This window comes from Bacillus rossius (genome assembly GCF_032445375.1).
Source record: "Bacillus rossius redtenbacheri isolate Brsri chromosome 4 unlocalized genomic scaffold, Brsri_v3 Brsri_v3_scf4_2, whole genome shotgun sequence".
NCBI classification, from domain to species: domain Eukaryota; kingdom Metazoa; phylum Arthropoda; class Insecta; order Phasmatodea; family Bacillidae; genus Bacillus; species Bacillus rossius.
In genome coordinates this window covers 33,975,787-33,991,852 of record NW_026962011.1, presented here as the reverse complement: position 1 = coordinate 33,991,852, position 16,066 = coordinate 33,975,787, and the positions used below count along the sequence as shown (strand labels likewise).

Genomic DNA, 16,066 nt, shown 5'->3' with positions numbered 1-16,066 from the left:
AACCACTTTACTCATAAATCGAGTTACGAACCTCCAAAAATGAAATTTTCCATATCTTGAAATTAACATTATCAGTAAGTAAACTGTGGCATATGATTTTTTAGGAAGGAAACTTTACACCTTGCAAACGTGCTTTGTAATGCCTGCCCTGGTTTATTTTTTATTTTTTATTAGCTTTTCAGGTGATAAAATTAGCTAAAACAGAAATGCCGTTAAATTCATTGAAGGATGTTCATTACCAGGGGCGGAAACAGGGGGGGGGGGGGGTTTAGGGTTTCAAACCCTCCTCCCCCCCCCCCTTTTAGCACCAAACATTTAATTAAATTTCTTATTCATCACTCAAACAAATTTCATATTGAAAATTAATAAAAATTTTACCATAACAATATTTAAATTTAAGTACCGAAAACTGCTAAAATAGCACTATTTTACACCTTAAAATCCAAATTTTTCCGGGGGAGGACCCCCGGACCCCCCGCTTTAATATGGGGGGGGGGGGGGGCGCTAGCTTCATAACACCCCCCATACACAAATCCTGGCTACGCCACTGTTCATTACAACCCCCGTATCTCGTGGTGAACAATTTGCGTTCTACAAAATCATGAGACGCAGTGCAAAAGTTATTCAAGAATAGTAAAATTTTATTTTTGGGGGTTCAAAACTCCGAATCCATTTACAAGAAAAAAGTATAGTACACAGGTTTTCATCTTGTATTTTCGCCAGGAATATTCTGCCAGAATTTGTCAGTATGTTTTAGATACACGTTGTATATAGAATGCATTAGAAAGTTTACACACACACACACACACAACACAGATGCTCACAGGACATGGTTGTTTCCGGGCCTATCTTCACAAATTCAAGCATGAGGATTCCCCGGAATGCCCAGTCTGCACAGGAGTCTCAGTAGATGTGGAACATGCGTTTTTTGTGTGCCCGCGCTTCACCATACCCCGCAACACACTCGAGACTGCACTCGGACAGAGGATACAGCCTAAAAACCTGGTGGAAGCTATGCTACGGTCAGAGTCAGCCTGGGAAGCAACCACCAGCACCTTCGCGGTGGAAATACTAAAGGAATTACGGCAAGCCGAACAAGAGAGAAATAAGGATTAGGGGAAGATGAAGAACAACCGAAAGGAAGGAAGCAAGGACTTCAAATCTATGGAGGAAAAGCTGCGGCTCAACCCTCCCCCGTGAAGTAATGCCTAACGGCGATCCCACAGGGAATAGGAGGCAGGTGATAGAGGATATTTTTTTAGTCGGTACGGGTTGCAAATTGCTGAGCCACCTCCATGGTGGCTCATGGTCAAGATCATCTAAGACCAGACCAAGTCCGACACTCACTGCACTACGGGTATCTTCAACCCGGGTCCTAGTGCGTGCGTAACAGCATTTTTTCACACCTCTAAAAAAAAAAAAAAAAAAAAAAAACACGCATATAAATGGAATACAGGAAAAAAATTGGTTGTCTGTAAAGTCGGTTTACGGACGATAGTTTAACGTGATAACGTCATACAAAACATTGATGAAATGATTGCATACTTTTATGAATAAAATTATTTTTATTGAATTATCACTATTTTGTATGGATACAAAGGAGTGAAATGAAATCTACAATTTAATTGATAAATTTACTTTTACTTGCAGTCATTAATTCAATTATGTTTATTACTTCAACGAAGAGATTATTTTAACTATAACTTTTATACGTGTTTGATATTTAACTTCTTCCAATCTGTGTTATTCTGTTAAGGATATGACGATGATAGGAAAAGTAGGAAACGAATGGGAGTGTTTCAAGGATGATGTGAAGGAAAATGGCTTACCCAACACCAAGATGCAGTCAAAAATAATATATTTGCGCCACGGACTCTGCAGCAATGCTAGGAGGAACGGGTTAGCAAAGAGCAATGAAAATATTACATTGAAATGCATGAAAACAGAATTACGCCACGGACTCGGTCGCAATGCTAGGAGGTTCAGGTTAGCAAAGAGCAATATTAAATGAGCGTAACGGGACACAGAGAAACGGGACAATGTGCGTAACGGGACACTTTTTCATGCGTGCAGCCGGCGTTCATTGATTTATTAGACGTGGTCACATCAAAAATTTTACACATATAATATATAGAATACATTACTAACTTAAAAAATGTATATAGAATACTTTAGAAAGTTGATATTCCGTGTTTGGCCCTTGCAAGAATCGACGTTTTACAATTCGCATCCACAAAATAATAAGTAATGTGTGCAGAAAAGATAAAAGATTAAGGAGTATATATTAAGTTAACGATATGAAATGAATTTACAGTAGGATAGGTCTTACAGTAAAGCACACAAAAACACATTTACTATGTACTTCTTGCATCAGAAAATAACTTTGGCGAAACCTTGTATTCATTCAAACCTTCTTTTGAAAGTTAGCCTATCTTGTGTACATGCATCGTAGTTAAAACAAATTTTTGTTTCAATTTATACAGTTAAAAATAGTAAGGAACATATTCACATATCATTATAATTTAGGTAACTATTCTATATGTAAATTAATCATGAACATACCTTACAAAATGGCGGGTTTTAAAGTATGCTTTCTTATAATAGGGCTACTTACACATTTTTATATTGAACCCTACAATACCGCACAGAACATATATTTTGGGTTAAAGTTACAAGAACAATGAGATACTTAATTACTAACAATATGTAGGCTACACTGATACAATTATGATTGCTACAATGAATATTTCAAACAACATAAAAGAAAACATCTGTTGTTTGAGTTAATATGCACACAACTGGCACTTGTCAAAGCTCAACTAACCAAAATTTTTTTCATAAATCGTACGCATCTAGGTACATAAATACATAACGAAGTAGCCGTTTTATTACATTATTCTACTATAGCTGGGAAGTTACTCCACCTGGCTCCACTTGCATTCAAACATGCTAAATGTTACTAAGATTACTTTCTTGTGTAACTAGAGAATTTGACTTGAAATAAATTAATGTCTGTTTTTAAATAAATTAAATGAAATTATACAGATGCTTTGAATAATAATAGACTATTATCTTCATTTTGAATACAAATAGTGAACGAACGGTGCGCGATTGTTAAAGTCGCTAGTAGCTAAATAAAGTATTGGCGCCTACGGAGCTGTATTTGATGTTCTGAAACATTGTTAGATAGTGTTATAAAGATAAGTATTAGTAACGGTTGTTCTTAAATTTCATTAAGATCTTCGGGGTATCGAATTGCTTCGAAGCTGTAGGTTCCAACAAGTCTTTGAGCGATAAAATACATAAACTTACAAGTTATTTTCCACCAATAAGTATTTTAAATTTACTATATAAAGTACGTCAAAATTTATTTTGAAATGAAGCATAATCTTAGTAGAAAACCACATATGATACCACAAATTAACGATTAATTGTTAAAGAAGCTGGAATAGTACTTTAGTAGTCATTGCAATTTGTTTTCTATTCATCTGTTCATGCGTATTTATGAAATTTTTAGACACGTGAGATTTTTTACAATGTTCTCCAGTATCAGTCACGGTGAAAATTAAGATTATTGTAATGTACTCGCACAAAACAGAACAAGGGTACAAAAAGTCTTCACCACCAAAAGTAGTACACATTAAATAATTGAAGCTATAGCATCTCGTAAGATTCGTTTACCGTGCCCAAAAGTTTGAAATAGTCCTCACTTACAAATAAGTGTAACTGTTACACTGCGTACTGATACAGACATTTCGGGACCAATAACATTTTACGATGTAATTATAATATTCTATTAAACTGTACTCCTCCCCCGTGTATCCGGCATCCAGTTATCCGAAACTACAGTTATGAGGAAAAAATCTGCTGGCCTGTACAACCTCACAACACGATGCCCTCCTCCCTTTCCTTTTTCCCCTCTCCAGATGTAGCAATCCCAAATATGTAATGACCTAAAAGAGTCCTGGATAAATGTTTTAAATTCTTTAAACTAATGTTTTTAATAGACGCGATATATAATTGCTATGCTACGCTTAGTTGATAAGTTTCCATTCACGTGTGACATTTCAAGAGTAGTATTGCATAAGGCTGTACGAACGTTCGAAATTTCGAACTCGAACCGAACTTTAAAATAGTTCGGTTCAAGTTCGTGTCAACAAATTTGGGTTCAAGTTCATTTTTTGTGACAACACTAGAACTTGTTAGTTTCCACATTTTAATAATACTAGAACCACGATTTTATGTATGCTCACGGCAAGGGCGCCCATATGGCAGTTTGTAAGGGGGGCCAGACTATAAAATAGTTTGTAAGGGGAGGGGGCAGAACTTCAAAAATTGACAAAAAGTGTCGAAAATTACAATTTGCCAAAAATCCTCAAAAACCCATACATTTTTTCCTCTTCCTGAAAGCTGGGGGAGGGGGCCACGGCCCTACCCTGCCCATGGGTATGGGCGCCCTTGGCTCACGGTTCCAAGGATGGCATTCGTAAAATCGCTGCCTTTGTAAAATTGGGGCTGGCCCATTTGCCCCCCCCCCCCTTTTTTTTTTCTCCCCATTTTATTTCTTTAACTTTTCGAACTAAATATATTTGGTATTACTTGTGTGTATTTTGTCGTTATAAACAACATATCATTAAATATTAACGACTATTACTGCAAAGAGGGGGGAAAAAAACCTCCGGCCGCAGCACATAGAGTAAGTAAAGGGAGAGGCGCCACTCACATAGTAATGATCGTTTGCTTAAATTTGTAAACAAAACCCTTGCGATCATACCATTTCTTTGCAACTTGACAACAAAAAAATTACAGCCAGATACAACCTGAGAAAGGTTTAGTGTGTGATAGTTGGCACCTTTGTAGTCGCCATATTTTATATTGTTTCGATAAAGGCTACTGATATTGTAAAATTGCTTTATGTTAGTCCTTATAATGGGACGTTAAACTATTTCCGCAATAGTAAAAAAAAATTTGATTCAAAGTGGATTTGAACCCTCTATCATTAGTTTCAATCAATGACACCTTAACCCACATGACCACGAATTTATCTAGAGTTAAGATCAAGTGTATGTACTTATGTACTATTTTTTTGCTCTTGGTCTTTACAACTCTATTAATGACTGTGACTGGTCATACTTTTATAGTTCTACTGATGTTAACGATCTCGTGGATCAACTAACAACTTGTATTTCTGAAAAAATTAATACTTATATACCTCTTTCTATTAAAAAAAAATCTAAATATCCCCTTTGGTTTTCCAACGAATTAATGAGTGCTCTTAAATCTAAAAAACATTTCCACAAGTTGTACAAAAGAAATAATAATCTATTCTACTATGCAAAGTTCTCTCATTTTAGAAAATCTGTGAAATCTCTAATTAAACGCGACAAAATCCACTGGACTCAATCGACAAACAACAATATCAAGAAAAACCCTAAAAGTTTCTGGAGATATGTTAAATTAATGAAAGATGGTTATTATGAACAACTTTCTCTTAAAGTAAATGGGGATATATCAAATGATCCGAATGTGATAACGAATGTGTTTGCGCAGTATTTCTCTAGTGTATATGTAACCCCAAATACTTCTCCCCCAATAACTACATCGGTCATGTCTGTTGAGACTATAGCTGTGCCTAAAATTTCTGAAAGTCTTAATACTTTGGGCAATTAAGGACTTAAAATCAACTAAATCCACAGGTCCTGATGGCATTCCCAATTTTATTCTTAAAGGCTGTGCCCATCTTTTAGTACCTCTACTTTATCACATTTTTAACACCAGTCTGAAAACGAATATATTTCCCAATAATTGGAAAATAGCAAAAATGATTCCTATTCATAAAAATGGTTCAAAATTAGACGTCTCAAACTACAGGCCAATATCATTACTTAATGGGTTCTCCAAAATTTTTGAAAAAATTATAGCCAAATTTTTAAATTTTCAACTTAGTAATACTCTCACCAATAATCAACATGGTTTCAGGTCTGGTATGTCTACTACCACTAATCTTCTTATCTTTCTTAATCCTGTATATAATATAGTTACAAATAGGGGTCAGGCCGATGCCTGTTACTTCGACTTGGCTAAAGCCTTTGATACTGTAAACCATTCCTTACTTCTTATTAAATTATCCCATTTTGGTCTCTGTGGAAACTATATCAATTGGTTCTCAAGCTACCTATCCAACAGAAGTTTTTTTGTATCGATCAACAATCATAGATCTTCTCAGTATAATGCGTGTTCTGGTGTTCCCCAGGGAGGTACTCTTTCACCTCTTCTCTTTAATATATTTATTAATGACATTACACAAGTACTTTGCTACTCTACTGGAATTCTTTTTGCTGATGACCTAAAAATTTATAAAATTATTTATTCCTTAGAGGATTGTGAATTATTACAAGAAGATATTATTAAAGTTAATAACTGGTGTCTAAGAAACTTGGTCAAAATCAACAAAGATAAAACCAAGGTTATATCGTTCACTAGGAAATACCATCCGATTAAATACTCATACAAATTAGCGAATTCTATCATCTCTCAAGCCCTCTACACAAAGGATCTCGGTATCATCCTTGATTCAAAACTATATTTCCATAAACATGTAGATTACATATATTCCTATGCACGAAGAACTCTAGCGCTTATAAAATTTATTACTTCTTATGCAACCAACTCAGACTCACTTATCTCTCTTTACATGGCACTTATAAGATCAAAATTAGAATATGGCTCTGTTATCTGGAATGGTATCAACTTAACAGATACTGAAAAAATCGAAAGTATTCAAAATAAAGTTATAGATTTAATTATTACAAGGAACCTCCCACACCCCAATTGGACACCTCTGGTAGACCGTAGGGCCTATCTTGATGCTCTTTTTGTTCATAATTGTTACATTCATAAATTCAGATGCCCTTATCTTCTTGAAAATACTGCCTTAAGAATTCCTCAATTCAATTCCCGCTTACGTTCTACTCTGTGTACTCTTATTACTAATAATGATATTATTTATAGACTTATAACAAATTACAATAATATATATTTGAATTCCAACAGTGTTTAATTATATATATTCTGATTTATGTCTGTCACAGCTATATTATTTTTCCTTCAATCTCTCTTAACATTTAATAATATGATTTTACCTGTATTAATTATGTTTGTATTTGTTTTTTATTTTTGTTAATGACCTAGTTGTTATTGTTATTTTTGTATTCTTATTTCTATATATCTTTGTTTGTCTTGTTTATTTATTTGTGTTTCTGTGTTATAAGCTTTTTTTTTTTTGTTTTCTGTATTTTGTATTTTAGTTTTTTTTTGTTTTTTTTCGTGCCCACCATAAAAGTGTTTTAGCTGTCGGTGGGCATGTCACAAATACAAATAAATAAAAAAATAAATAAAATAAATAAAAGTCCAAATTAATTATACAGCCAGATTGAAACTGATGACCGTTTAGTAATGAATTTTATTTCTGTTTATTATATTATATTCCATTATTAATTTTTTTTATTTTTCAACTTCAAAAACTACAGTAGCAGTAGCAGCAGGTAATATGGAGAACGACAGGCCAACGTGCTCTAATTTTCGTTTTCGGCAAAATGCCACGCAGCATCTAGTTTTTAGTGACATTTTAAATTATATACTTTTACTTTCAAATCCCATTGTTACCACGAGACAATACAAAGATGGCCGTATGAAATTATAATAACTGGATATTTAATAAACTAAAGAGATCAAAACTTGTAATTTTTTTTTCCGATGTTGGTGAAACATGGTATGATCTCATTTTTAAGGATTCAGTTTGTCCTATCTATTGTCACCAGCGTGTGAACGTGGAATGCGCACTGGCTTCACCAGCCCGGCGCTGCCCGCCCTTTCCCGCACTATCTTCCCACGCTGCGGCCGTTCTCGGATGCCACAGTCTCTGCGCTGCTGTTATTTGAAATATTCAGATACATGGAAAGTGTTATACACTCCTTTTTAAAGATTTTGGAATCAAAAACAAACTAATATCATCAATTTAAAAATAAGTTACCTAACTTTTATTTTTCCGCCTTGCAGAAAGAAGCAGGTTTCCTTTGTCACTATTCTTTTTAAAACGCGTCTTATTGCCACCAATTGCAGCGTTTCCCACCTATTTCAATTTAAAAATGTGGCTTCGTGGTAGCGCGATACAACAAAACAAGTAGTGACGATTTCCGACATGTGCGACATCTGTTATGTGTTACTGCAATGAACCTCTGCGTGCGGAGTGCCCAACATCTGTGTGTGGACGCTTGAACTACGATGTGTAAAATTCGTTCTTCGCCTACCGATTACAAAGGTTACAGCGGAACAGATTTTTCAGCTGGTATTGCTTCTAAATGCATCCTGCTGTTTCTAACTCATGCACACATATGTGTTCTATAATATTATTATTTTGTTTCCCATTTACAATCAAATTATACTAGCATTCATCTACTAAACTTTGCCGTTTTTAGGAATAATTAGTTAATAAAATAAGACGCATACCCAAATTTCGAGTAATAACATTTTAAGATCCATCCTTACTCTGTAAATAATATCTTACCAAAATCCAATTTATGTCATGGTATTTACATAATCTGCTCCACCGCAAACGTCGATTTTGCTGCTCGGAACCACATGTATCGCGCACTCTTAAGAGGAACATTTAACAAAATACTACTTATTATCATATAACTTAGTTCTTGAAATATTTCCCAACTCATAAAATTTTAATATATGTTGAGGGGGTCAAATTGACCTCTAATGGTAGTTCTAGATAATCAGCTGATGCTGGTTGTCCTAGTGTCAAGGCGACGTGACTTCCAAGAAAATACCGGCTCGCGGCTCATAATATGAGTCATGTCAAGGTGTTTAGGTCGAGCCCAACCCTCACCACGTGAGCACGATCACCAAGAAAGGCAGAGATGCATCTTCAGTTGGCCTCGAAAATAATTGTTTAGTGCTGCTTGGTATCTGTTAGTTGCATCATGAACATCACACATCCAGCCCATTAACTGCAATGTGATGCCCAAAAACCATGGATGCAAACACATTTTTTATTACTTCTGAAATTCAATTCAAAATTATAGATATAGTGTTGGTGTGGAATATCAGGTTCACCGATATGAAAATATCCGTAGTGCCAGGGAGACAAGGCAACGTTTGGGTGGTTTCCTTAAAACATTAAAATCTGTGCGAGCAGATTTCTCAGGCGTGGTCGCAGTGGCCTCCATGGGCATGATGTTGGGCCGCGCCAAGAACTCCTTCGCCAGCAACATAGGCCTGTTGCTCAGCGAGACGTGGGAGAGCCTGTGTCTCGCGTCCGAGGCAGTCGTGTTCATTCTCATCGGCCTGATGATGGTGAAGAACCTCAACGACAGATTTGACTGGGATGACTTGTTGCTCGCCATCATTGTCTACATTATCACCAACGTGTCCAGGTATGTGATGCAGCACAGCTGCATTAGGAAAAGGAAAAAGTGATTGAGGTATATTTTCACAAAAAATTTGAAACATAACTATAAAATATGTAACAGAAAGTGTGTTCTCAAATAATGTTTGGCATATATGTGATCTTTAGATAGACCTGAATCCGTAACCAATGTCACGGGGGGATGACCGTAGTAGAACTGGGGTTTACTGGGAGAGGTAACTGACTATGCTGGTTCGCCTGTGTCTTCTGTGGTATTACGACAAAGAGATAAAACAACACCCCGTCCTGAACCCTGAAGGAAACTTTTGTAGTTGGGAATACAACCCAAAAACCTTATTCATAAGCAAGAAGCCCCACTAGCCAACATGTCGGACTACACAGTACATATACCTACATAAACCACACATTTCAGAAAGATGAGTACATGCTTTGAACCAGTTAATCCTAATCCATATAAATATTAAAATATATCATTTTAAAATTAAAAAGAATGAAATAGAAAGTAAAGATGAGAGTTAAAAATTAAATAATTAGGTTTTTAAGAAATATACATGAAAAAGAGTAAAAATGGTTGTTTCTGTATGAACTCCAACTAATTAACCAATAAAAATGAATATAAATTATACATTAATATTTACTCTCCCTATTAATGTAAAATAAGGGATTGGATACTCTTAATTTGTAACAAAATGTGCCCAGTTTATTACAGATCTTTATTCGAAAATTAATAGAAATGTGGGCCTAATTAAAAGTAAAGATTTATTGGTATATTGTTCTGCCTTGTCTCAGTATTGGTAATTGTAGCATTCATTTTTTTTATATTGATACCAAAAACATATATTTAACTTTCTTGTTAATAACCATTTTTCAAAGCAAATGTTTTAAACTTTCTTGTTCATAAACATTTTTCAAAGCACATGTTTTAAATGCCCCCATTACACATCACTGGAAAATTATGCGGCAAGACAGAGATTACCATATCCACGTGGACATGTGTTTATCTTAACAATGGCGAAAATAGGAGGATCGTACCAGGAAATCTCTCTTATTGATTCACAATAGTTATATAATTTGCAATCAAATATATTCCATTATGAACCTCATTATTGTTATATATTGGATTGGAAGGGATTGGTGAACCAACTCCAGACAAAAACACATCCTTCATCTCGCCATCTTGGCTGCCGTGTATTTGTCCACTTCCTCTCATAGAGATACATCACAACATCTCCCTTTTTTCCAGTTCCTACATTCATTAGAATTTATCTATTTGTGTTTACAATTAATCCTGTAAATACACTGAACATACACTGATCCACTTCCTTCATAGACATACATCACAACTTCTAAGGTACATAGTCATTTAAGTACACTGGTGTTTTTATTACTCTTCCTGACCTTGACATTACTGTATTTTCTACTATGCCTTCCTCACGTTCTTTTCTAAAATCCCATTCTCTATAACCGTGCACATGGCCAACTTCTGTCTCATCAAACCCTTTAAAATCTACCATGTTACTATCTTCAAGAGGCTGTGTTGGTCTATTCTGAACTACGTCATCCTGATGTGTGGTTGATTATTTGATTGTTGATCTTCCTGAGCTTGCGGTATTTCCTCTCGTATCCTTTCAAAAGGTTTTCCCGTAAAATTATCCATTAGATGTCTCCGGTTCCTTTCAACTTCATACCCATTCTCTAAACACACCCGGTAACCCCTGGGTCTATCGAGCATTCTGACAATTTTACCCCTTTTCCATGCATCACCACATCTAACTCCTACATTGGTCCCTACCGCCAGTGGCTCTAGCTTCCTTGTTCCCCTGTTATATTTTTCCTGATTTTGTTGTTTGCCTAGTAAGTCCTGGTGTATGTCTGGCTGTTGCTGTGGCTGAAGCATGTCCGCTGAGTGTGGCATTAACCCCCTTAGTCGTCTACCAAACAACCTCTGAGCCGGTGATTGTAAGTGACTGTCGACCGGTGTGTTTCTGTATTCTAAGAGCGCCAGCATCACATCTCTACGGTCCTTCACTGCCTTTTTGAGCATATTTTTCACTGTTTGCACATACCTTTCCACAAGTCCATTGGACTGTGGGTACATAGGACTAGATGTCTTATGTGTAAAGTCCCAGTTGTGTGCAAATCCCTTAAACTCCTGTGAAGAAAACTGTGGCCCATTGTCGCTATAAAGTACCTCCGGTATCCCATGTCTCGCCATTATAGCTTTGCAGTGCCCCACTACGTGACCTGATGTGAGACTCGTTAACTGACTGAACTCAGGGTACTTTGAGTAGGCATCAATTACTAGTAGATAGTCCTTCCCCTTGAAATGTAGAATGTCTGCTGCTATTATTTGCCAAGGCCTACTCGGTATTTCTCTGCTGACTATCGGTTCCTTGGGACTCAGGTTCTGTACCTCCTTACATGTCGCACAGTTACTTACCCTATCTTCAATTTGCTTTGCCATTCCAGGCCAAAATATACACTCCCTGGCCCTCCATTTGCACTTTTGTATTCCCATGTGTCCATAATGGACTCTGTCTAACAGATCCTGTCTCATACTCTGCGGAACTACTATCTGTTTGCCTTTAAAAATAACTCCCTCGTGTACTGTTAAATCTTCCTTGTATGACCAAAAGGGTCTTATGTTAGCTTCTACCTGTGTTCTCTCTTTAGGCCATCCATTCATTATGATGCCTTTAAGTGGGATCAAAGTCTCATCTCTCAAGGTTTCTAACCGTAGTCTTTCCCACATGTCCTGAGTTGCTTGTATGAAATGCACTACCATGCCCTGATGAGCTGCTATTTCCTGTTCGTGTAATTCTAGTTTGTCGTCTGGACCTCCTGCCCTTGATAACGCATCCGCGACTATGAGATCTTTACCCGGCACATATTTTAACGTTAAGTTGTAATTCTGCAATTTAATTCTCATTCTTTGTAATCTTAGAGGACATTTTTCGAGAGGTTTTTTGAATATAGCCTCCAACGGCTTGAGGTCCGTCTCTACTAAAACTTTGCGGCCATAGAGGTATTGATGAAATCGCTCACAGCCATACACAATTGCAAGGAGCTCTTTTTCTATTTGTGCGTAATTCTTTTGCGCAGGAGATAGTGATTTGGATGCGAACGCTACTGGGCCTTTAGATTGCATCAAAACCGCTCCCAAGCCGTTCTGTGACGCATCCACTGACAGCACTACCTCATCGTCATGATCAAAATACTGTAGGATAGGTGTGGAGGTCAAAAGTGTTTTTAAGTGTTCAAATGTTGTGTGGTGTTGGTCGTTCCATGACCAAACAACATTCTTTCGACACAACCCACGTAACGCATCTGTTTTTTTCCGAAAGATTGGGTACAAATTTTCCCCAATAGTTGACCATTCCCAAGAACCTTTGTAATTCTGTCACGTTTTTAGGTTCCGGGAATTCTAAGATGGCCCTCACCTTATCCATATCTGTCCTAATGCCGTCTTTCCCAAATATGTGCCCAATATACCTGACTTCCGTAAGTCCAAACTTACACTTCTCTAGATTAAATGTAACATTCATTTGTTTTGCTCGTTTGAGAACTTGTTCCAACCTTCGATCATGCTCCGCTCTATCAACACCAAAAACTATAACATCATCTACATACACCTGTACTCCTTCCAGATCTTTGAACAATTGGCTGAAGACACTGTAAAAAATTTCCGGAGCACAGGTCAAGCCATACGGTAAGCGTGTAAACCGAAGTCTTCCATGTGATGGAGAATCAAATGTGGTTAGTTTTGAACTTTCATCTGTGAGGCCTATTTGCCAAAAACCTCTATTTGCATCCAATGTGCTGAAATACTGGGCTCCTTTCATTTTTACAGTGACTTCCTCAAATGTTGGCATTCTGCAGTGTTCTCTCATAGTTGCTGCATTTAAAGACTGTGGGTCCAGACAAACCCGTATGTCCCCTGATGGCTTCCTTACAATTACTATAGGATTCAGCCAATCTGTTGGCTCCTCTACTTTCTCCACTACCTTAAGTTTGATCATCCTATTAATCTCCTCCCTCAACTTATCATGGAGTGCGAACGGTATTCTCTGAAATACGGCCGCTGGTGCCTTACTACCCTCTCGTAGCACTAAGGTACGTGGATGAACTTTTATCTCTCCAAGACCCTCAAATAAATTTTTATATTGTGAAAGCAGACTTGTGATGTGTGGGTCTTGGTGAGCTCCTACGAGTTCCACCCTTTGAAGTATTTGTAATTGTTGGATGCCATTCAACCCTACTATAGGTACGGAATTTTTTACTCTCGTAACCTGGAACTCTAGTACCCCTGATTGTCCTCGTGGCGTATGACAATGTAAGAAACACTTGCCTATCACAGGTATTTCAGTACCCGCATAACTTTTGAGTTTAACATTTGACGTGAGCAAGGCATCACTTCTCTTTTGTAATGTAAGAAAGGTGTCCTCAGGTAAAACATTAACCTGAGCTCCTGTATCTACTTTAAAGTTGACATAATGATTAGGTGACACTTTCAATTTACAAAACCACTCAGTTTCTATGTCACCAATTTTACACTCTCTAGATTGAACATCCATTACTTTACCATGCACATTACACTGTCCTTGTCTTTCACCTGTAACCTCGTCCGACTGATTGGTAGTAATGCACCCTAACATCAGATCATTCACACAATGAGCATCAGTCCCCTGTCTGTTTATTTCATGTACAGATTTAGATCTACAAACTCGTGCAAAGTGTCCCCGTTTGTTGCATTTTCTACATATTTCCTTGAACGCCGGACAACTAGAGTTTGTATGTTGCAGTCCGCACCTCTGACACCCTTGCTCTACATAGTTATGTTTATTGTACATACCTTCGCTGCTAGGATAATACTCTCTGTGTCCAAAGGTTGCCTTACTTGTAGGAAACCTCTGCTTCCCGCCACGTCCACGCTGATAGCCATTGCCTTTGGAGTGGTGAATGTTGTTGGGCAGGTGTTGCTTGTTGTTGTACTGTCCAGCCCTATATCCATCTGTATACCTTTGTGTATGTAGCCTCCCCTGTTGTTCGTCTCTCTTGGTAGAGGTGTCCTGTCTTCCTGCTTCTGCATAGCTGCTCGTGTAAACTTCATGCACCGCTTCCTTTTTGTCTATAGCTTCCAATAACTCCTGCGTTTGTTCTGCCGCTTTGCATATCTGTACCGCCTTTGCGAGGGTCATATTTGGTTCTCTTAATAACCTGTCTTTTAGACGCGTGTCACGTACTCCGCACACGATTCGGTCTCTTATCATGTCATCTCGTAGGCCTTCGTAACCACAATTAGCACTAAGTCGCCGGAGTGCAGTTATAAAAGAGTCAAACGTTTCACTTTCCTGTTGTACACGATTATTAAACTTGTGCCGCTCAACACTCTGATTGGTCTTTGGAAGAAAGTATGATTCCAGACTCTGCAAAACTGTTTTATACTCCTTCCTGTTTTTCTCGGATACATCCAATGTATAATATAGGTCTTGCGCCTCTTCACCAACCACATGTAATAAAGTGGCTATTTTTACCTCTTCACTCTTGCTCTCGCCCCCTGTGGCTGTCATGTAGATCTGGAACTGTTGTTTCCACCGTTTCCAATTAACCGCCAGATCCCCATCAAAGCTAAACGGTCTCGGTGGTTTTAGCCCGTCCATCTCTTGTTTGGGTTATGTTCACTTCACCGTCGTCATTACCGTACCGTCCTCCCAAATCTTCATTTATTTTTTTCTTCTTGTTTATACCACCGCATTATAGCGTCGATATACTAAACAATTAGTCCGCAGCGCCATGTTATATATTGGATTGGAAGGGATTGGTGAACCAACTCCAGACAAAAACACATCCTTCATCTCGCCATCTTGGCTGCCGTGTATTTGTCCACTTCCTCTCATAGAGATACATCACAACAATTATATTATGAATAAACTGTTTGCTAACCCCTACTTTTTTTACTTGGATTTGAGTACCACCTTCTTAAACTCATTTTTTAAATCCATAATGTCAACAATGTAAAAGCTTAGTACACATAAGGCTCTTTCATAGGTAAATCAGCTGAACTAATTTGTTTTTATTATTTTTAGAAAGTTTGTAGTTCATTTATTCTAACTCTAAATGTACCTTCATGTATACTTATACTTGAGAATGATCACTGAGCATGCTAATGACTAACGTAATAAATTTTCTTTAAGTTCACTAGATTTGTACAAGAAGGGGAAAGGAACGATAGAAACCCCATACTGCACACTATCTAGCATAGAAGTCCTGATAAACTGTTTGAAAGCTTGGAAGCCATTCACATTATACAAAATCACCACAAATTAAGGTGTAAAAGAATGTGTGAGCAGGAGATAGACATAAATACTACTAATGCTTTGCACAAAAAAAGCTAAGCTTCATTATGATTCCTCCTCTATCCCACATTCTCCTAGCCCACTATAGTTACCCATAATGCATTCTGATGTTTTCCCCTCACTCCCCTGATATATGCATTAGCAGGGCATGTGTCGTTTTGCCTAAAGACGTTTTTCCTAATTTTAGGCAAAATGGCGTTTAGGCAAAACGCCGTTAGGCAAAACGCCATTAGGCAAAATGCCATGCCGTTGGCCAAATAGCAGTTAGGCAAAA

General features: G+C 37.3%; 1 protein-coding gene across 6 annotated transcripts in view; it reads left to right on the top strand.

Moving 5' to 3' along the window:
- The window catches only part of LOC134542258 (sodium/hydrogen exchanger 10-like), a 75,220-nt gene that overhangs the window by 13,496 nt on the left and 45,658 nt on the right, over positions 1–16,066 (top strand). For all 6 annotated transcript variants that reach the window (XM_063386371.1, XM_063386372.1, XM_063386373.1 and 3 more), the window contains one exon: positions 9,206–9,443. In XM_063386371.1, coding sequence (XP_063242441.1) covers positions 9,206–9,443 — 238 coding nt within the window. The remainder of the gene's footprint in view (positions 1–9,205; positions 9,444–16,066) is intronic.